General features: G+C 36.4%; 1 protein-coding gene across 1 annotated transcript in view; it reads left to right on the forward strand.

The window, feature by feature from the left end:
- The window catches only part of TTC29 (tetratricopeptide repeat domain 29), a 114741-nt gene that overhangs the window by 67136 nt on the left and 24031 nt on the right, over positions 1–23574 (forward strand). Inside the window, exons 8-9 of the mRNA XM_063309900.1 lie at positions 1840–1963; positions 12179–12410. Coding sequence (XP_063165970.1) covers positions 1840–1963; positions 12179–12410 — 356 coding nt within the window. The remainder of the gene's footprint in view (positions 1–1839; positions 1964–12178; positions 12411–23574) is intronic.

A 23574-nucleotide genomic window follows, 5' to 3' on the forward strand; every position in this document is an offset into this window, starting at 1 on the left:
ACACTCATGGCAGAAATAAAACTCTTCAGTAGCATACTTTGTTTTGGTTATAACTCTCATTAATTTCTTTTCTCCCTTTTATTTTCTTTTTGCTTTATTGAAATTGAATGGTCTAGTAGCATCCTTATTTTTTATAAACGGAATGTGGAATCTAACTGGGCAATCTCAAAAACTGTCCAAATACCCTCAAAAACATTTCTATTAATTCATTGCATTAAGAAAACCTTTATTCATTTTCTCCTGTCACTGGTTCCATTTGACTTATTACTTTCAGCCTCTAACCCACAAATATGGTAGCACAATCAACAAACCCCTCGGTGGCTGTTTCATCTCTGTTCTATTTGATTTCTTCACTCTGAGTAAATGATTAAGATTTCATGCATTGGTTCAACCAAAATCTATGTTCACTCAACCACATCCTTTATTGATTACTTCTACTGCAAACAGTAGGCCAAGTGTGATATACATAATTGGACAGTTGTCAGGGGATGTGGGTGTTAACAGTCCTGTTTTCCCAGTTGGAAACTGGAATCACCTTGATACACAAATATTCTGCACAGTTTCATTCTCATTCTTTGGACCGAAGAGTACTTTCCTCAGAATATATGTTTTTAACTCTCTAAGGTCTGGTTGAATGAATTTAGTGATTATACCATATAATATGTTGTTCAAGTTGCACCTGTGCACTGCATATAGAAAACTAGAAGAACTGGAATTAATATTTGTCTAACATTTTAACCTTGTCCGTTAAGTTCTATGAATCAGTTCAGTACTTCTGTGTGGAAATGTTTGATTTCCTCCTTTTTGAAAGAAAAACAGCTTTCAAAATGTGGCTCTTCTTTAAACTTTAGAAACCCTTTGACATGCAGTAAATGTTTGCAATGCATTTTACATCCTCATATTATGGCCTTTTCCAAAATGTAACAAAATAATGTCTAAACAATACATTTGGTTGCAAAATTTTAAATACATTAGTTTTAATCTCATACAAATTTTAGGCTACAGTTCAAAAATGGAAATTAGTGGGATTTACTTTTAGTTATAGATAGCATTATATCTATAACTAAGTTATCTAAAGCATTAGTTTGGTTCAGTTTAATCACATGAACATATTACACAACAGTATTATAGTCTTGCGGAGACAGACCTATGTTTCCATGTAAGATTCAAGCATACTAGTGATATTTGGTTTACAGATTATACATTTTTATTTTTGTTTCTACTATTTTGCTTCTAGGGTTTGTTTTAAATAAGAAAATAATTCCTTTTGCCATGACACATAAAGTTTATTTTCCACATATTACATTAGAAGTTGTGGTTTATTGGTAGTTTGACATTTTATTTTCTGAACCACTGCATTAGGCACTCAGGTTCAAAGCAAGTATTTAAATCATGTTTGTTCACAAACAAGTTTGGCTACATGTTATAATAGTAATGGGAGAATTGTTGTTAATATAGCTTGCTTTATTAAAAATGTGCAAAAATCTTATCAGTGTTCGTTTGCCAACATTTAGCTTCGAATTGGGAATGATCTCAGGATGTGTATATTCACCTGGTTATTGGAGGTGATGCACTACAAGTCAGTGCAACTATGGTAGGTAGTATAAGTTTATCAACCATCGCCTTACCCAATTAAAAAGAGCAGCAATTATACCTTGAAGGAGTCTGGCCTACAGTAGTTGCCGCAGTTTATCATTTTCCTCTGTATTGCACTCATAATTAAATTATATAACTTTTAAAAACAAAATGTCACATACAGATTGTTCAGTGCACCTTCAGTTATATTCTGGCATAATATAAGGAATTTCCCCATTAAATATCAAGTGTCTTTGTCCTTAGTCAGGGAGAAATTGCTGAAGCTATTTGGTACTTGGAAAGGTTCATGAACATTGCCAAGAAAGTTCAGCTAAGCCAAAGTCTTGTGGATGCGTGTACATTCCTCGGAAACATTTACAATGAAAGGGTAAGTATAAATTTCACAAAATATCATATGTACTATTACATCAGCCAGAATCAGTATTAATATAGCTGATGTTAAACATTTTACCAGTATATATCTGCAATCTGAATACACTGTTGCTGTTTTTTTTTTTACTGCATTGCACTAATGGCAAATGCTGGGTATTTTACATGTTTTTAAATATTTCAGTTTTTTGTGATGTTTTGATTATAAGTTGGCTCAACATTTAAAAGTGTACTATTAAGTTAGGCACTTCAGACCTTCAGCTTCTAGTTCCAGCGAAGTAGTGAACAGTCAGTGCAATGTATCAAAATATTTGCTTTAGGTTGATATTATGGCAGCATATACTTTTCAGAAACTGGTTGGATAGTTAACTTACGTTAGGAAATCAAACTGCTACATTTTTGGATGGGTCAAATGCAGATTTAATTAAGACTGAAGCTCTATAGTGAGTTGTTCTATTTCAGGTTATTCTATCTCACTGTACTGATGCCAAGAGTTGATAGGAAGCTGCAATTTGTGCAGAACGTAAGATGCCTTGCTTCACACATACGAGAAAAATTCAGAAATTTCTGCACCAGCTCCCAATTAGCTACTGTATGATTTTATTAAGTTTTTTAAAAAATCTAATTGGAGGAGGAGGAGGGAAGGAGGGATACTAATTCAGTGTTTGTGTGATGTGTGTGATCACATTTGTGCTCTGAAGAAATCAAACACTGAAAACATATTCAATATGTCTATCCAGAATAACAGTTGTACAGATCAGTAATTTATTAGGAAAAATTGTGTTGACACAATGACAAAATTTGTCCTTGATTGTAGGGTTTTTTTCCAACAAGGTTGTGTTACAGTAACCTATACACTACTCAAACTCTTATGTCTGTTTGTAACCTTTCATTGGGTGAAATGGTGCAACCCCAGGGCAACAATTTTCGAATTGAATTGAATTGAATTGAATTGTACTCAAATTGGCTGATGGCGTCGAAAATCTGGGACCCAAGACTCCCATGGAATTGAATTGAATTGAATTGAAATTTGGCAAATTTTATAAAATATTTTATGACATTAAAATTACCTTAAAACATTTTATGACATAATGCAAAATGTCATAAAACATTTCCTGTGGTCAATTCCTGAGATGTGACTGTGCTATATAGTTCAATATGAATGACATGGGCTATTTTCAAGGCAGATTCATCTCTGCATATCTCCCTGAATTTTTAAGAACTTTTCCAGTGAAGGCACTGCATTATAAGCTCTGCCATTGTTGAAGGCATTGAGGAATCAGGTAAGGAAATATCTCTGAAACGACGAACCAACAGCTCACTGGTTCTCTAGTTGTTTAATCAAGGCAATTTCCAGCATTTTTCAGTTCCACTGATCCAGTGAATTATCTATTTTGGTTCTCCAATGTTTTGCAATAACAAATATAGCAACTAATAATATGAACTGAATGAATTTCTAATGTTGAATTTGCCTATGTGCATTCGTAACTATAGATCTTAAGGCAACTGCAGGATTTATTATGAAGGATCATTGAGCAATTTTCCAAATGTTTTTCAATAACTTTCAGTCAAAAGTGTTGACTGTTTGGACATTGCCACTAAACATGGTAATATTTACCAGTATGTTTACACCCCACCAACACAATGTAGAAAGTTTGTGATTTTTACCATCCCATTTTTAGTGGAGTATCATACCCCTGTTTAATCTTCATGGGCAATTTTTTATGATTGGCTGAAATCAATTTAAAAGTTACTCTATGGCACACACACAAAAAAGAGATTAATTGAATTCAGTACTCCAATTATCTTCCTTTTTTAGATTTTCAAGAGAAATTGTGCAGAATATGTGTAGAGAGATGAGATTGCTGTATAATTAAATAAAACAGTTACTGCATGCCTCATTTTTCAAATATATTAGTGGTTTTAATCTATATCCGATTCTTGACACATTGAAACAGGGTTGATAGTTGTGGGAGAGTGATTGTCAAGGTATATTCAAAAGATATTTGAATATGTGGAGTCCTTGGTGCTCTCTGAGCCTTGTTGTTTTCTTGCAGACGTTTCATTGCCAAGCTAGGCAACATCTTCAGTGCGAAGAGGAAGTGGGCCTTGCTCTCTGTTTATATACCATGGTTTGCCCAGCTTATGCTGGTGGGGGTGTTGTTCTCTCCTTGGTAGTTCCTTGATTGGGCTGTTGTTTGCTGCTTGGTTGGTTGACTAAGTTAATAGTTCCTTGATTAGGGTATATTGTGTTGTTTAAATTGAATTGAATTGTTCATCTGGTGTTAATCCTAATGTTAATCGTTGCTTATTTGGGTGTTGCTTGCTGGCGAGGGGGAGTTCTGGTCTTTTGGATTTTCTATTGTCTCTTCTGAATTGTATGTAAATGTTGCTTACCTCTATGTGTCTGTTGATGGCTGCTTTGTCTGAGTGCCAAGCTTCCAGGAATTCTCTGGCATTTTTGGATTTGGCTTGGTTTAGTATGCTCACCGTTTCCCAATTTAAACTATGGTTGAGTCTGTCCATGTGTTGTGAGATTAAGGAGTTCTCATCGTGTCTTCTGACCGCTAGTTGGTGTTCGTGGATGTGCTCTGCTAGTCTTCTGCCTGTCTGTCTACATAGTCTACATAGTGGCTGCTACAGTCCTTACACTGTATGTTGTAGATAACTCCTGCTTTTGCTTCTTGGGCTACTGGGTCTTTTGGGTTGCTTAATATGTTTTGAAGAGTTTTAGTGGGGTTTTGTGCTACGCTGATGCCGTGTGGTTGTAACAGTCTGCTGGTGGTTTCTGAGATGTTTCTGATGTATGGCAGTGTTATCCTTTTCATAGTTTCCATTGGTTGCGTTGTAGTGGGTTGAGTGGTCAGGCACTTTTTGATAAAATTGAACGGGTATCCATTTTGTTGGAAGATGCTGTACAGATGATCTGTTTCCTTTTGCTGCTGTTCAGGGTTGCTGCAGTGTGTAAGCGCTTATCTGAATAATGTTCTTACACAGCTCCTCTTGTGTGAGGTTGGATTGTTGCTTAGGTAATGGAGCACTTGGTTAGTGTGGGTGGCTTTCCTGTAGATTTGTGTTTCTAACTTGCCATCATTTCTTCTACTGATGAGAATGTCCAAGAAGGGTAGTGTGTTGTTGCTTTCTTCCTCCCTTGTGAATTTTATTCCATTGAAGATGTTGTTGATGGTTTCATGTGTTTCTTCCAGTTGTTTCTTTTTTATTATGACGAAAGTGTCATCTACGTACCATACTTCGGGCTGTACATGTGGGAGTGCTATCCTTTCCAGACGCTGCATTACAATCTCTGCTATGAGTCCTGAAATAGGTGATCCCATGGGTGTTCTTTTGATCTGTTGGTATATTTGTCCATCAAACTGAAAGTAGGTCTTGAGGCAGAGGTCAATGAGGTCCATTATTCTGGGTATTTCTATTTTGGTTTATTTGGCTAGGTCAGGTGTGAGTAGAACTGCTGCCATGGATTCTTTCTCTAGTGCCAGGTCTATGGATGTGAAGAAAGCTATAACATCGAATGATACCATAATTTCATCTTCTTCTATTTTTAGGTCTTTGATTTTCTTTAGGCACTGTAGTGGGGAGTTGATAGCATATTCACCCACCTCTGTGAGATGCCCAAGTTTCTTTGTAAGCTCTTTAGCTATGTTGTATGTGGGGGTCCCTGGTAATGATAACATTGGCCAGGCTTGTGTATTTTAGGGTGTTCATAGAAGCGTGGGAGGAGGGGTCCACTGCTTTTCATCTGCCTCTGTTCTTCTTGTGTAATTTGGCCTTTCTTGGTGAGGTTGTTGAGAGTTATTTTGACCTGGTTGTCTAGTTTCTGTGTGGGATTGGTGTTTACTGGGGGGTAGGTTTCTTTGTCCTCAAGTAATTCTTTGGCCTTTTGCATATATTGTGATCTGTCCCTAATGACAGTGGTGTGGCCTTTGTCTGCTGGGAGGATGATGATAGTTTGGTCCATCTTTAGGTGTTTGAGGGCTGCTCTGTCCTCCCCTTTCAGCTGGTTCTGTCTCCAAGTCCTTCTGATTTGTGGTATGCTTGTCTGTCTTACGTCCTCTTGGGTTTCTGTAGTAAGTCCTGTAGTTTTAAATGCTGCTTCTAAAGCTGCGAAGAAGTCTAATTTATTCACATTCTCTGTGTTGTAGTTCAGGCCTCTCTGTAAGATGTTGTGTTCTGCAGTGGATAGTGGGCGGCTGGAAATGTTCACCACCCATTCTGGTTCCGGTGCCTCTTGGTTTCTGGAGTTCAATTTAAGTAGTTTAGTTTGGAGTTTAGTTTTCCTTTTTTTGGCTTGTCTCATTGATGTGGTCTTGATTGTAGTTGTTAGCATTTTAATATGTTCAGGAGTCATAGTCTGTTCTAGTTGTTCTTTGAAGTTGTCTATGGTGTGTTGATATTTGTTCAATCTAAGATGTGCGTCCATGATCATCAGCCATATCATTTTTCACCCACTTTGTTATGTTATCTTCCATCCATCTGTGCAGTTTATTGGAGGTTTGTATCTGATGCTGGAGGGCAGGGCATCCTGTCGCAGGCATTCATGCAGAAAGAACAGCTGTCCTTTGGCCGAAGTTCGCCTTCCTGCAAATTTCTCCCATTTGCGTGCTTTCTGGAGCGTTTGACGGCCATATGTGGTACAAATCGAAGCAAATATTTGTAGCTCAGGGTTGAACTGTGGAGTCCTTGGTGCTCTCTGAGCCTTGTTGTTTTCTTGCAGATGTTTCATTGCCAGACTAGGCAACATCTTCAGTGCGAAAAGGGAGTAGGCCTTGCTCTCTGTTTATATACAGTGGTTTGTCCAGCTTGTGTTGGTGTAGGTGTTGTTACACCCCAGTGCACACCAATCCCATACAGAAACTGGACAACCAGGTAACAAGAATTCTCAATAACCTCACCAAGAAAGGCCAAATTACACAAGAAAGATGGCAGATGAAAAGCAGTGGACCTGTCCTCCCACATTTCTATGGATGCCCCAAGATACACAAGCCAGGCATACCACTTTGGCCCATTGTATCATTACCAGGGACTCCCACATATATCATAGCTAAAGAGCTTACAAAGAAACTCAGATACCTCACAGAGGAGAGTGAACATTTGATCAACTCCCCTAAAGTGTTTCCAGAAAATCAAAAACATAAAAATAGAAAAAGATGAGATCATGGTATCATTCGACGTTACAGCTCTCTTCACATCCATAGACCCAGCACTAGCAAAAGAATCTATGGCTGCAGTTCTTGTCCTAACAACCAGGAAACACACTGAGACAAGGAACTGGTCTCTAATATTTATTGCTAGTACTTAACAGGAATCCTAACAAACTGAAGAAGCGTGGGGAAAACCCAGACATATAACCCCCAAGGGTTAAGGCGGTCCCGATCTGTGTCTCTTTGAATGGCTGAACAATTCATCAGTGCTACGCATGCGCTTGACAGTCTGGATGGGAGCCCCCTGCTCGCTATCCTTACTCATGACAGTTCTGCTCAACACACAAGACCTAGCCAAATACACCAAAATAGAAATACCCAGGATAATGGACCTCATCAACCTCTGCCTTACAACTTACTTTCAGTTTGATGGAGAAATATACCAACAGATCAAAGGAACACCCATGGGATCACCGATTTCAGGACTTATAGCAGAGATCATAATGCAGCGTCTGGAAAGGATAGCACTCTCACACATTCAACCCAAAGTATGGATCCCGTATGTAGATGACACTTCTGTCATAATACAAAAGAAACAACTGGAAGAAACCCACAAAACCATCAATAACATCTTCAATGTAATAAAATTCACAAGGGAGGAAGAAAACAACAACTCACTACCATTCCTGGACATCCTCATCAGTAGAGGAAATGATGGTAAGTTAGAAACACAAGTCTACAGGAAAGCTACCCACACCAACCAAGTGCTCCATTACCACAATAACAATCCAACCTCCCACAAGAGAAGCTGTGTAAGAACATTATTCAGACGAGCACTTACACACTGCAGCAACCCAGAACACCATAAAAAAGAAAAAGAACATCTACACAGCATCTTCCAACAAAATGGATACCCACTCAACTTTATCAAAAAGTGCCTCACCACCCAACCCACTACAAACCAAACAGTGGAAACTATGAAAAGGATAACACTGCCATACATCAGAAACATCTCAGAAACCACCAACAGACTGTTACAACCACATGGCATCACCGTAGCACATAAACCAACTAAAACTCTTCAAAACATATTAAGCAACCCAAAAGACCCAATAGCCCAAGAAGAAAAAAACAGGAGTTATTTACAACATACAATGCAAAGACTGTAGCAGCCACTATGTAGCACAGACAGGCAGAAGACTAGCAGAACACGTCCACAAACACCAACTAGCAGTCAAAAGACACAATGAGAACTCCTTAATCTCACAACACATAGACGGACTCAACCATAGTTTCAACTGGGAAACTGAGAGCATCCTAAACCAAGCCAAATCCAAAAATGCCAGAGAATTCCTGGAAGCCTGGCACTCAGACAAAGCAGCCATCAACAGACACATAGAGGTAAACAACATTTACATACCATTCAAAAGAGACAATAGAAAAGCCAAAAGACCAGGACACTCCCTTGCCAGCAATCAACACCCAGATATGCAAAAATCAACACTAGGATTAACACCAGATGAACCATCAAACAGCACAATACACCCTAATCAAGGAACCATTAACTCAGTTAACTATTAACTGAGAACAAGGCCCACTCCCTCTTTGCACTGAAAATGTTGCCTAGTCTGGCAATGAAACATCTGCAAGAAAACAACAAGGCTCAGAGAGCACCAAGGACTCCACAGTTCAACCCTGAGCTACAAGTATTTGCTTCTTGGGAGTTCCTTGAATATTCACTTCGATTGATATTTAAATATCTTGTTATCTAGAATTAAAAATCTAACTCTATAAACAACTCTCCATTCCCATTTCTTGTACAGGACAAATTTATCCTCCTATATAAAATCTTACCAATCAAGGAGCAGGAGTTGAGGAAATGGCTCAGGAGCCAAAGAATGTGACTGCTGGTTACATACAGTTCCTCACAGAATCCTATTTGTAGCCCCCTGACATTCTGAAATCATACCAAATTATTTTTGGTGGTATTTTTTCCATTTTTTCCTATTTGAATGATTGATACAATAATAATTTATCAAACTTCTCTGTAGCAAGTAAAGAGGATGACCTTGATGGAGAAAGGGAAGAGCTATTAGCAAGGTAACAAGGAGATGAACATTGCAGGAGCAATGGGAAGGGATGGGGGAAACATCTCAGACAGACACCCCCTAAATTCACATGAAGATAAAAGAGGGAGGTGGAGAAGCAGATTCAGACTTGCAAGAGTCTGTTACTATAACCAATCTTAATAAAAGTAGTTTTAGGCACACATGGCATATGTTTCCTGGTCTAATCTACCTTGTAGGGCTGATAATACCCCACCTTTCAATATCACAGGAGTTCAAAGTGGTGCACATAGGGCTTTCTTCTGAAGGGGAGAAGGCAAACCACTCCAGTTTTCCTTTTAGCTACCTGAATGTCAGCATTTTGATTTAAGATTTAAGGGATATTTGGGGAGAGGGTGTTAAAGTGGAAAGCAGCCAAAATAGTAGAATTATTTTGCACCATCCATTCTGGTGACCTTCCTCTACCTCATCAGATGAATAAGTGGCAGTTTTTAAGAAACTGTCTATCCTTGTTATAGCAAATGACCTGCTTACTAACATTTCATTTTGGTGTGAGATTAGACAGGTTTTCAGGATGGAGTATTCCTACTGAGAAGTAATGCTATTTCTTTTATTAGTTGTGCCACCCATTACTCCTAACTACATTTTATGATTTTAACTTTTTTACTGATGGATTTTATTGTATTTTGCTATATGGTTTTGTTATAATTTTTTATTTTGTTGCAAGCTGCTTTGGGATTTCAGTAAAAAATAAGTGGTCTTTATTTTTAAAAAGCCAACAAATAGGATAGTAGCCTTTAAATGGCAATAATTTATCCTGTTCCCCACCTTTGAACAGGAATAATCCAGGAGCTTGGGCAAAGCCAATTTAGTTTTGCATGTTCATGGATCACTTTAGTTAGGAGATCAGTGAAACTGCAACATTTTAATCAAATTTTAATTCTGAATGGATAGCTGAAATATTATGTCATGTTTTCTTACAGTATCTGCTTTTTTTTTTTTAAAGTTGAATTTAAAGTTCTAAGTGTGATTTCAATTTTTTTTATCACACTGTCTGCAGTATCAGGCAGCATGAGTGACCAATAGACTTAGACTGAATCACATAGATTGATTGATTTATTATTCAAATTACTATCACCGCCCATCTCCCCCCAAAAAGGGGGACTCTTTAAAAAGAAAAGTCAGGGCAGTTAGACAATTTTCATTGACTGTATATAATATAGAAGAGAACCAGTTTGGTGTAGTGGTTAAGGCACCAGGCTAGGAACTAGGAGACTGTGAGTTCTATTCCCACCTTAGGCACAAAGCTAGCTTGGTGACCTTGAGCCAGTCACTTTCTCTCAGCCCTAGGAAGGAGACAACGGCAAAAATCTTGCCAAAAAACTGCAGGGACTTGTCCAGGTAGTCTCTGAGAATCTGACATGATTGAACACACACACAAACACAGACATACATATACATATACATACATATTAGAAGGCCAATAAAGAACTCGGTAATGTGACAAGACAGCAATTCTGATTGATTCCTTCCTCTCCCATAGCCCTTAATACCATATCACAAACTCTTGTCACAAATCTCCCAGCCCTGCAAAGCAATGTTTTAATGGAAATAAGGGAAATAGGGGGGGGGGGGAAATCACCTTTTCCTTTCAGCCTAGGATCATTTAGTTTGGGGAGGACATTCTTCTGGAAGCAGGTATCCTTTGCCTAAGTATATAAGGCTCATATAAGCCTCTAGCAATTTCCAATCATTGTCCACCTTACCCAATTCAAGAAAATCTACTGGCTGGATCATAAAGGAGAATGATGAGAACAGCAAGCAGTAAGGCTTAATTTCAAGCAGAATTTCACTTGCACACTTCTGTATCAGATCTATGAAAAAGTAGCTCTAATCCAGGCAGCTTCTAAGCAGAAGTGTCACGTATTTCACCTAGTGAAGCCAATTTTTTATATTAGTGTTGCAGAGGACCAAGTTCAAGCCCTTTCAGCTGTGAAACTCACTAAATGTCCTTGGGTTAGTCATTGTTCCTCAGACTAATCCATCTTCCTCCAAGAGGAGATACATACATACATACAGTAGATTTTGATTCCAAAACTTCTCATCAGTGACCATGTTGGCTGGGAATTCTGGAAGCTAGAACACTGGGATTGGGGAGGGCTGATTTTATGTGTGTTTTATTGTGAGAGTAAAATAAGCAGAAGATTTACTAGCTGGAACTCAAAGACTTTTGGTTCCCACACGCTTTTTCCATTTGAAATTACTTACACTGTTGTGTTTAATTGCTGGCTTGAATAGTAATTTGGCTTTTATTTATTGTAATTTTACTGTTTTTGCATTTTCTATAAATAATACTTGAACTGTTTGATTAACAGGTCAGAGAGAAATATATTGTCTATTAAATTCTATTTTACTATGTTACATCTATATACATATAAATAAAATTCTGCAGGAATAGATTTATTTATTCAGATTTCAATTAACATTTTTTCCAAGGAGTTTAGGGTAATATATATGTCTCTTTTCTCCACATCCATTCTGGTCTTTTAGCAAACCTTGAAATAGGTTGGACAGAAAGGGTATGATTAGTCTAAGCCTTCACTGATCAGTTGAGATTTGAACCAATTTCTGCATTCTTGGCCAGCACTCTAACTTCTATTAAGAGCATGCTTCTCCTCTCCTCTCCTCTCCTCTCCTCTCCCCTCCCCTCCCCTCCCCTCCCCTCCCCTCCCCTCCTCTCCTCTCCTCTCCTCTCCTCTCCTCTCCTCTCTTCCAAAGGTCACACAACATTTAAATGACATGCTGGAAACCACATTCCCAGGACAATTTTGATGTAACATACTTCAATTTAAATTTCATATTTCTTTCCTCACCCACAACCACTACAATTCTTTATTTGAGTCAGGGTAGAACTAGTTTGGAAGCAACCTTAAAAGCTTCAAGTGAGAAAATCTGGAATGTTGAAGTTTGTTTGTTTTTTTAAATTAGGGGAATTATTGCAAGGCATGTGAATATTTCAGTCAGGCATTTGAAGCAGCAAAAGCTCTCTCTGATTTGGCCCTCGTGAATGAAACAAAGGTATATTGTGGCATTGGAAAAGCTCATAGCTTGATGGTGAAAGTTAACACTCATACAGAAGCTGCAGATCCCATCAACATCAAGTACCTGCTGGACTGGAAGGAAAATAGAAGTGGCATGTGCATTGACCCTTTTACAATGGGTAAGACACACGTTATGAAACACATTAGTGTTGCATTGTCCTTATGGTTAAGTCATTTTTCTTGTATAGTTTTATTAAATTATTTGCGAGTTAACCCTACCAGTATACCCATGTCTCTGTGAAGGTAGGATATACTATTTTAAAATCTATATTGAATAAGTTTATGTAAATATACTGCTCACAATTTGTTTCTTTTACCTAAGCATTCCTTGACAAAATAGTTTGCTACCATTTTCAGTTTACAGTTCTTGATATTGGCTTATTTTTACTCAGGAACTTTTATGGGATAGATGAGAGCATTTTAAATAAATATGGAAAATATTTAACTATTTTTGTTTTGTCATCATTAAAAATTACTTTTAAATCATTGTAATTTCAAATCTAGAAAAATTAAATAGAAACTAAAATTAAAAATTATTAGATGTTATATTGGAAGGAAATAACAAATTCATTAAAACTTATTGTGATCCTGCAATATTTTCTTTTGCATCTTTTGATTGGTTAATGTAATTTCCTATTGTAACAACTCAGGTATTTATGAGTTTGCAGCATCATGTTGGAAGAAAAAAATAATAAAAGTTTTATCTCATAAATTTTTGAAAAAAAGAAAGTTGCGTTGTTCACCTGTATGCTAAAACTTATTTCAGCATATTTTAGCATGAGATGCTAGGAACAGTTTCTTGAAATTAGTAGCAGGCCATATTCTTGCTAACATGCAATTATTTTAGTGCTAATTTTAATTACACTGTATGAATTTAAAGGTAATTATTCTGCAGACAATATGAAAACTTCATATTCACGAAAATAATATTTCTTATGGGCTTTGGTCCAGAAGCAGAAATTGGTAATGCTTCTAAATTGGAAAAAAAATGATTTCAATACTGGTGTGATAACAAATCATATGTCTTAATAAAAAAATATAGGCATCTGGAAGAAGCCACAATAATGTCAGTGTGCATCACACAAATGATGATGTTATTTTGCATAAGGACATGATGACAGAACTGATGCATCCCCTGTCCCTCCCTTTAGTTACACATGCTTAAAACTCTAAAGCTTGATATATCCTTTACTGAGAGAATTCGTTCATTAGCTTTTTTTTTAATGCATTCCTCTGGCATAATATTACTTCTGTGCTAAGTTTTAGGATGTAGTAATCGTTGTTATTACTGATAATGTAGTAGCCAAAAGATGTTTTTAAGATGCTGTAAAAATCTGTTGAATTCCTATGACACACATAGAAAATATTTTTAAATAATCATTTAAATCATTTAAATAATCATTGTTGCGGTATATGCAATGTCATCAGTATAAATATGTAGTATACACTGATGATACTATAGTATACACTGATGATATAAATATATAGTATACACTGATGATTAAGAGAAGGCATGCTGCGGACCCCGTCTGTAAAAGAATTACATCTGACGGGGTCCAGGAGGTGGGCCTTCTCTGCAGTAGCTCCCGCCCTTTGGAACACCCTTCCCCTGGAAGTGAGGTTAGCCCCCTCTCTGCTGGACTTCATGAAACAGCTGAAGACCTGGTTTTGTCATCATGCTTGGAGTAGGGAGAGGAGGAGCCACTCTTGGGGTTGGTTGGTTCCCTAGGCCTGCCGGGGCCAGTCTCATCCCCTTTGAGTTGAATTAAATCTGCCATTACTTGGATTTTATTATATTTTATATCTGGATTTATTGACTATTGATATTATTTATGTTTTTATTGAATTTTAAACATTTTATTGTGAATCGCCTAGGGTCCTCCATGTTGGGAAGATGGGCGGTGATAAAAAAATATGATAAATAAATAAATAAAATAATGTAAAAGTGCTGCCCATCAAAGAGATTTTGTTTACTTAGATATCAGGCCCTAAGAATCATGAAAATCAACTCCTGATTTCTTGACAAGATATTATGAAATAATACCATTTTCCTAACAGTAAAAGCTAACATATTTCATATATACAATAACCTCTTCTGTTGAAAATCATCTGTTATTTAGCATCAATGTATTATTGATTGAACTTAGATCTTTTCTGAGTCTTAAGAAGTTAGCCCAATGGGTTTATCCTGGACAGTTTTAAAACTGGTTTTAAAAAAGGAAGTAAGAAATTACCAATAACTTTTCTATTTGTTGACAGAATGAGGTGAAATTTGTATGCAGAATTGACCCTCAGGATGTGTTACTTTTATTTTATTTTATTTTATTCTTTTTGTGTGTGTGTGCATTTGTATTTAGTAGATCCCAGGACTAGACATATGTCTGTTTCGCACCCCCCCCCCTCCCACCGCCCTTTTTTTAGGAAGTTGTTATGAAACTTCAGGGGAGATGGGTGGTGGTACCAATTTGAGAAATCAATCAATCAATCAATAAATAAATAGGTCTTTTACATAGGATTCTTCCATTAAGTAAGAAACCTATTTTAAAAAAATACACAGTGTTTTTCTATAAGAGAAGACTTCAGATTTGGGAAAGAGGAAACAAATTTGTTTTCCCAATGTTTTGCATTAAAATAACTTACTTCGTAAAAAAAAAAAAGGTTCCTAGGTATGAAGAGGTTTGTACGCCAGAGATGATGAAAATGAAAAATAGTTTTAGGCATGTTAATTTTTCTGCACAATTAACACAAAGTAACTAGAAGTAAAATGGGGCATGGGTGGATTATGGATATGGTAGGGTAGACATGGGGCAGAAGGACTTGATCATTATAATGAAGACTGATTTATTAAAACAAATTGGATGCTGTTTTAATGAATCAGCCTGGCTTACCTAGCCCCTATCCAGTCCCTGCTACTTCCCTTACTATCAGTCTCACTGGCTTGAACTCAACAGAAACTACCTCGACACTCAACACAGAATGGCTTGATAAGAGTTGATTGTCATCTGTCAACATAAGAGTGTAGTTGCTCCTATACCCATTGCAGTTCAACTCCAGCACATCTTTTTTCCACTTTTCCCACAGTTTAATGGACTCTTTCCATTGCACTTTTCAGGCTTGATATTATGTGGCAGTTGATTGTTGACATAATCTGCATTCCTGCTTTGGAAAACTCTAGCTTCCAATATCAGTCCCATTCCCACTTATAATTAATCTACATAATTGCACTGGCTGCTTCCACCTTCATTTCATTGTGGAACTCACCAAGATTCTTGCCTATAAAGACTCCCAGGAATATTCTAGATATTCTATAACTAAGCGGTTCTCAATCTTTTTTCACTGACAGCATCCTAAACTCATTTATCATATCCTATGACATTCTTGTTTCATTTTCTACTAGTACAGTTGCCTGTCATGAGTAAGGATGGCGAGCAGGGGGCTCCCATCCAGACTGTCAAGTGCATGCGTAGCACTGAGGAATTGTTCAGCCATTCAAAGAGACACAGATCGGGACCGCCTTAACCCTTGGGGGTTATATGTCTGGGTTTTTCCCACGTTTCTTCAGTTTGTTAGGATTCCTGTTAAGTACTAGTAATAAATATTAGAGACCAGTTCCTTGTCTCAGTGTGTTTCCTGGTTGTTAGGACATTGCCTCAAGAAAGCATACTGAGTTGAACTACTGGATAAAATTGAATCTATAAAGATCTAAAGCTAAGACTAAGGAAAGATTTATTTTCATAAGATAGCTTGTTGTAATTAAAATGACAGTAAAATATGTTGCAAATAAATCAACAGCTTTTAGATTTGCTTAATTATTATACATGCTTGGATTATCAGTGACATATGAAGCTTTTAAACATTGTAATATTTTAACTGAAGTTTAGGTTATTTGGTAATTTATCTTAGAAGAGTTAAAGCACTGTAATCCTTTAAAGTCCATTTTTCTGTAATAAGTTGTATCAGTTGTAGCATCATTAATACAGAATGAATTATTATTCACAAACAAAATCACGTATCTGTTGTAATGGTTTTATATTCAATGTCTTCTTCATTGTATTTATTTATGATGTATTCTTCCACTTCCAAAACTAAACTAGCAGCTATTCTTTCTGAATCTTGAGTTCCTGCTAAACTGGTTCTTGGCTTCAAAAAGATCTCTAAGCATCTTGGCCAATGGAAGAGTGAGGCCCACACTATTAGCCTTTGAGACTAGGGAAACTGAGAAAGGCCAGCCAAAAAATGAATTCAGGAGACTATTTTTGAATGTCATTTGGGGCTATAGGTCATGTTAACTAGCATGAGAATGAAACTGAAAGTCAATTGCAAGAAAATATTTAATCATATCTGCATCTTTATCTAGCCATGGCTCATCCCACTTACTCTGAAAAAGAAAGGAAATATACTAAACTTCTGGGAGAGCTATGGCAAACTGAAGACAACTCTGTGAAAGTGGAGCCGACAGCCACGGCAAAGACCAAAGAACTGCAGCAAAGACCAAGGGACTGGTTCCTTGGAACCTCTCTGGATAAAGAGAAGACAGGAGATTGCCCACATATGCTCCAGATGGCTGCTTCCTGCAAGGAGACCACAGGACAGGGGTTTTCCACAGCTTTGAGTGCCAGGAGACAATGGGATTAGCCATCTTGCTCACAACCATGGTGGAGACTTTGAAAGGACACTAAGTTCACAAACCTAACTTTCTAATCACTTTTGGAAATTGCTCATTAATTACTTCTAAGCTATTAGAGGCCTTCAGAATTACAAGTTTGAAAATGCCAGATGAGTCTGCCTCTAATCCTGAATGAAAGAAAACTTTATAAACTTAAGAATTTAAAGAATCTGAAATAAACAGCAAAAAGCTAAATAAGATTTTGATCTTAGAAAGTTATAAACAGACTAAGGGTTGAGATAAAATTGGAATATTGAAACTTTTACAATAAGATTTTGGAATTAATTATAAAAAACAAACTGCTTCTCATGGGAAATAGATCCTGTTTTGGTTTTTATAAGATATAACAGATAAATAATTTCATGATTTAAAAAACTGGACACTAGAGGGTACTGAATATTTTAGGTAGAGAAAAGATATACAGGCCTGCAAGATGGTTATGACAATAAAAATACTGAAGGAGACTTGAAGAATGGAATCAGAAAATACTATCCATAATATCAATAATGTCAGTAATGCTATCTGCTTCTATGGATAGGCTATGGACAAAACATGTTATTGAATAAATGTCAGATGTAGAACAAATTTTATCTGACAAGATAGAGATGGTGTTGAAAGTGGATTTACAACTGACAGGCCAAGCGAATGATTTAGAAAAGGATGTTTCATTGGATCTACAAAAGAAACTGGCTGAGGTTTTAAAATTTAAAAAGGCAATACAAATGACAAATGATAATTTTTTCCTATTGGATTTACAAGAGTCTTGTTAAAGCTTTGAAAAACTCTGTGCAATGGGACAAAGAAGAAATGAAGAGAAATCAAGCCCTGTGACAATATTTGAACAAGCTAAAGAATAAGACTGTTAGAAGTAAAAAGAAGGAATATTAAGTTGGTTTATTTGATCAAGGTTAAAATAAGATATGTTGTTACTTCCAGCTACCCTTTTTGGATTTTCTGCTGACACCAGGACTGAAAAGATGATGTTTTGTTGATTTGTTTATACATAAGAGATGGGATATGGGTGAAGGTATTCATTAATATCTTCATCCATATAATAGATAATTTAAATATTTGTAACTTTGAAAGAGAGAGAATAGTTACTAGATTTATTTATACTTGTTTGATGAAGGTTGGAAATCACTTCTTTGAATATTTATTTTCTCTTTATTATATTCTTACTTTTCTCTTTCTCTTTTTCCTTTTTCCTTGCACTTTTTACTCCTCTCTAATCACTTTTCTTTCTTTAAGTTTAATTTATATTAGATTTTACTATTAAAATCAAAATTCTTAATAAAAATTATATATGAAATAGAAAAGAAATATACTCAAGATACTGCTGCTACTGGTATGGGAGAAAATGTCTGGTATTCCATCAATATTATGAAGATAAAGCACTGTTTTATATTCAAAGGCATTTCTTGCACTCTATTATTTCACCATGTGTTTAATTATTACTAGTTATTATTAGCCTGACATTTTGTACTTCCTTTCTGTAAAAAAAAAAAAGTTATTCTCATTTTTGTCTTAATTGCAATGTATGCCCTTTTTGCTATTTTCTGTATGAACATTAAAACATCACCTATCCTTTTTTTATACATTGTAATTAAATACTTTATCTCTTTAGTTGAACATACATTTTTAAAGTTCTTTCATCTGTTTTATGCTTCATTTATAATTTTGTCTTTACATGGTGGAACATTAGTACATTGCTTTAATAGTTTGGTGCCCTCTGAATCTGTTGGAAATGAACATTAAAAGGAAGAAATGAAGAACAAACTTTTTCCCAACTTCTTTCTGAGGAGCATGTATTTATTTATTTGTTTATAAAGCCTAAGAATCCACAGGGAAAGTCAGCTCCAGAGGCAGAGTGAGGACTGATTCATGGCAAAAAATTGATAAAGTCATCTTTTTCTATTTCTGCCACTCCCATATTTCTTTTTGAATTTCTTACACTCATTCCTTTCCCCCCTCTTTGACAAAAAAAAAAAAGGCAGCCAATTATCCACCATTGCCTCTCCAGTACAAATTACTTTGCTCCCCATAAGAATATCTTCTGAACAGGAAGATTCAACTAGATCCATGTTTTCACAACGTTTTTCTGTTTGTGAGAAAGGGCGGATCTAGCTCTCTTTTGCCCAAGCTGGAACATCTTTTGAAAGTGTAGATATTTGCACTTTCCAAAATTTCTGCTTTCTTTGGTTGAACAGGAGATTGGTGGGATGTTGTGAGCTTCTTGAAATTCAGCAATGAGCCTGAGAGTCACCTCTCTCTTGGGCTTCTGTAATTCATATATAGCCAAGGACAATCACTATTAAAAAGATGGTCAAGGTAATACAGATAAGGAAACTGGTGTTCAAAAACCATCTTTATACCATCACTTCCTGGTATCTTTCCTTTTTCCAGCCTCCAATTCAGCTGAATAAAAATAATGTTCTTTTGCTTAGCTGTTTAATAGATTTATGTATACCACTACATCTCATGATTTTTAGTAGTTCAGAATTACAAATCAAAAATAAAATGTCTACAGTAAATACCATTAAAATTACATTAAAAGTAAAATGCAATCACATGACCCTGATGGTGTCACAATTTACTCCAAAGCCTTCTGGAATAGTTCTTTACTAGCTTCCAGAAGGCTATTAATGATGAAGCTAATCTTGCCATTCTAGAGGATCAGGGCTATTACTGAAGAACAATGCCTCCTGGCCTTGGCCCACCTAAATGCCATGGTACTACCAGCAGCTTCTCCTCAAATGGGTCAAATCTGGCTGGATAAGGTAGTTCTGAAAGTATTCAGGTACCAAAACATGAACGGTTATATAGGTTAAAACCAGTCATTTGAATTTAATTTGGAACCCTGCAGGGCTCACAATTGGTGTTGCATGATAATAGTATGATAAGACATGGGCCACCATATTCTGCACCAGTTGCAGTTTCCAAATGGTTTTCTAAGGCAGCCTCCTGTAGAATGTATTGCACTTGTCCAAGACTGTGGTGATGATGGTCTGTGTCATCATAGCAAGATCCTCCCTCTGCAGGTAGGGCTGCAACTGGTGCATCAGCCAGAGCTGGGCAAAGGACTTCCTAGCTGCAACTTCCATTGTCAGGCTGAAGATACTGCAAGCATTATAATAAAAAAATGTAAGAACATTCATGAGAAAGAGGAGTTTGAATGAAATTCATGGAACCTATTCATTTGGGGAAAGTAGGAATGAGCTCGCTGGGGGTGTTGACCAACAGGAAGCTCTGGCGTGGGCTGGTCCATGAAGTCACGAAGAGTCGGAAGCGACTAAACGAATAAACAACAAAGGAATGAGCTCATCCAAACAACTGAGCTAGCCTTTCTGTATTTTCAGCTTGCAGGACTTCCATACTGTAGGTTTAACATATAGTTGGTGGAATGGGCTATGCGCAAAGAATACATGCAGTAAGAGATGTTTGGAAGCAACTATAAATGAGTCAAATACATATCTACTGTATAGGAACATTATCTGAATTGGCCCAAATTTTGGGACAGATTATATTGTCTAATCATTGTTGGTTAGCCCATTTATTAAAGTTATACCCATGCTTAAGGATCCTAATGTCCTCATTTATTTCATAAAACCTCAGGCTAGAATGTCTTAGAACATTTTTGAAGAAAGGGGCTGGAACACAATGTTGTGAACTGTGCTTTCCCAGAATGAGGCTATCACCCTATGAAATAATAAATATTCTGCTGCTGCCCACTAGGCCAGCTCCAAATCCTAAACCAGTTTCTTCCTGGTATTTCAATCCCAGAGCACATTGGGTGATATTTAATATTTAATGATGCCTGTGTGTCGGAGTGAATGCACAATGCATACATATATTTTATTTATGTCTCTTTTATTATATAAAAATTATATTGGATGAACCAAAACAACTGAGCTGGTTGTCTAAAATGTGATCTCCCAAAAGGCCTTGTTAAGAAAATGTAAATTTGGGGGATATTTTTTTTTTTAAATCAAGTCACCTGGGCCAAAACATAGCTGATATGTCTTACAATTACCTACCTACTAATTTCTTTATGGTTATAGTAAAATATATCTATGCATATGTTTATAAAGAATTGCTGGTTTCGTTGATTAAATTTCTTTTAACATTTCAGACTAAGCAAGAGATATTACACTTTTCATTTCCTGTATTGTTAAAACTCTGGAGCCTGGAAAGTTGTTAGCTGTTGCTATTACACAGAGATAATCAAGAAACTAATCCCAAAAGAATTGCTAATATTAATACTAAAATCAACAGGTCAGTTTTGACCCTACTGCAAAGATCAAATCCTGAACAAAGTGTAAAGGGAAAATGTAGCTGATCAGTAAATAAACTTACTTACATTTACATTTACATTTACATTTACATTTACATTTACATTTACATTTCTTTGAGCCCATAGTTTATATAAATGAATGCCTAATTTGATAAAGGATGCTCTAATAAAATTAGTGTTAGCACTCTCATATAACAAATTAAACTAAATTTTGCTGTGATAAACATTGGGTGAATTTGATTATGCACAGAAAATTGGAATCACAATGTCAGAAGCTAACATTGATTGCTGATATTGTGTGCTATTTATCACTACTGAAAATTACTGATTTTCATTTTAGATATATTAAAGAAAATATCTCCTTGCAGGGTGAAGTATCTCATGTCTCTTGGAAAACATGGGGTTAAAGTGGTCTGTATTTTAGGCTGTATTCAGTTGCCTTGCTGTGTAAGGAGAAACTAAGCAGTCCCGGCTAATGACTTGTAGGTACTGAATCCTCAGGTCTCTCAGGTGGTTTCACTCAACCAGTTTCAGCAGCATGATGAAAAGACTGAGATAAAATAAACTGACAGTTGCTACTCATGGCAGGCAGCAAGCTGTACCCCAGCAGCTGAGACCCTGGGAGCCCTCTTTTTGAAACAAAGGCTCACACTGCAGTGAGCAATGAACTCCACATACAAAATTTAAAAAAACAAAAAAAAAATGAGAGGGAGATTGGCAGCTGGTGGCCATAGGAGGAGGGAAGGAAGGAAAACTGTGAAACACAGCAATTTGGGCCTAATTAGAAGCCATTCCCACCTACTTAATACCAGCCCGTTAAGCAGCAAACACTTTTTCATCTTACTCTCACTGCTTCACATGACATTATATTCCAATCAATACCCTCCCACCGGCTGACTCAGTGCCCACAAATGAACACATTGCAGTTCAAGAATGCAGTAATTGAATTGGAGCAAAGAAATTGGAGCTTTTACAGACAAGATCTTTTCCTGAAGTTACTACTGTAATATTTGTGAAGCTTGGATAAAGAAATAAGATCTTCATATTGGCAGTTGTTAGAAATTGAAAAATAAAACAAAATTAATACATGTTCATCTCCATAGCTAAATAAAAATAGAACATTCCTGTTTGTGTTATTTTTTCTGACTGACAAAAAAATTGCTTTAAATATACATATCTAGCAAGGCTTTCTATTTCATACATTTATTTCAAAAGCTAAATCTGTATCTCAGGTTATTCAGGTTGGTAATCTAGGTTCTGTTAACCTACAAAGACCAGTGACAAGCTCATTCTATGGCAACTTTCTTCTTACTAACAACTACCAGACTGTCATGTAGTGAAAGTTACATAGTAAAGGTAAAATTGCCTTAAACCTTGACTTTTCTTTCCATGGACATTCTAACCAAGGCTCACTCTGATGATGAAGGGATGGAAAAGTGATTTTGGCTGACCTCTAATCTCCAATGCTTTTTCCCATACTGCTCATGAGGGGCAAAGAACCTGCAAAAACCAGATTCTTTCTCTCTCGAAAAAGTATGGTATTTTAATGTATTATTACTGAGGCAAGAAAAATTTGAAAGAATCAGTTATGCTTCACTATATAACTGTTTCATACAATCAATGAAATACTTCCCCCTGCCATTGTTTTCTTGCAATCCCACCTAACCCACCTGTATGTGTTTCTCATGTTGATCTAGCATTAAGCCATAACCAGAGCAAAAATATCTAATGCTGGATATCAAGGATTCTTTGGGTGGGCATAATCATCTCATAAAATTTAAGCCTTGATGCCAAAGTTATAATTCTGTTAACAGGCTTTAAGAAAGGATTTTATTTTTTATTTTTTAATTTCACATAGCAGTAACTGTTATTAAATGTTTCATTTCAAACAATGATTCATGTCTGTTCTCTTAACCTTCAGATAAAGTAATGAGACTGCAGAATATTCAGGCTAGTTGATCTAATTAATTATAGGAATAATATAGGAGGCATTTTTCTAGATTTGGTACAGTTTATATTAGAAAGTGTTGCTTTAGTCATCTTGTATTGATTTCAGAATTTTGGAGAAAATGCACAAACACATCATGTAAGAATCACTGTTCTTGGGCCAGGAAAACTATTTTCAGTACTGCAATAAATTTTCCAATCTGGATACAAGAAAGTCATCTCTATCATGTTTCGATCTATCAATTTATCATCTATCCATCCTAGGTCTAACATAAGGTGGGAGCATAGGCATCTGCAGGGGTGGGAGGTAAAGAGGAGAATAAGTGACACTGTAATACCAACTCCACTTTTTATGTAGTGCATCAAGCTGTGATGTATG

This window comes from Candoia aspera, chromosome 8 (genome assembly GCF_035149785.1).
Source record: "Candoia aspera isolate rCanAsp1 chromosome 8, rCanAsp1.hap2, whole genome shotgun sequence".
Lineage (NCBI taxonomy): Eukaryota > Metazoa > Chordata > Lepidosauria > Squamata > Boidae > Candoia > Candoia aspera.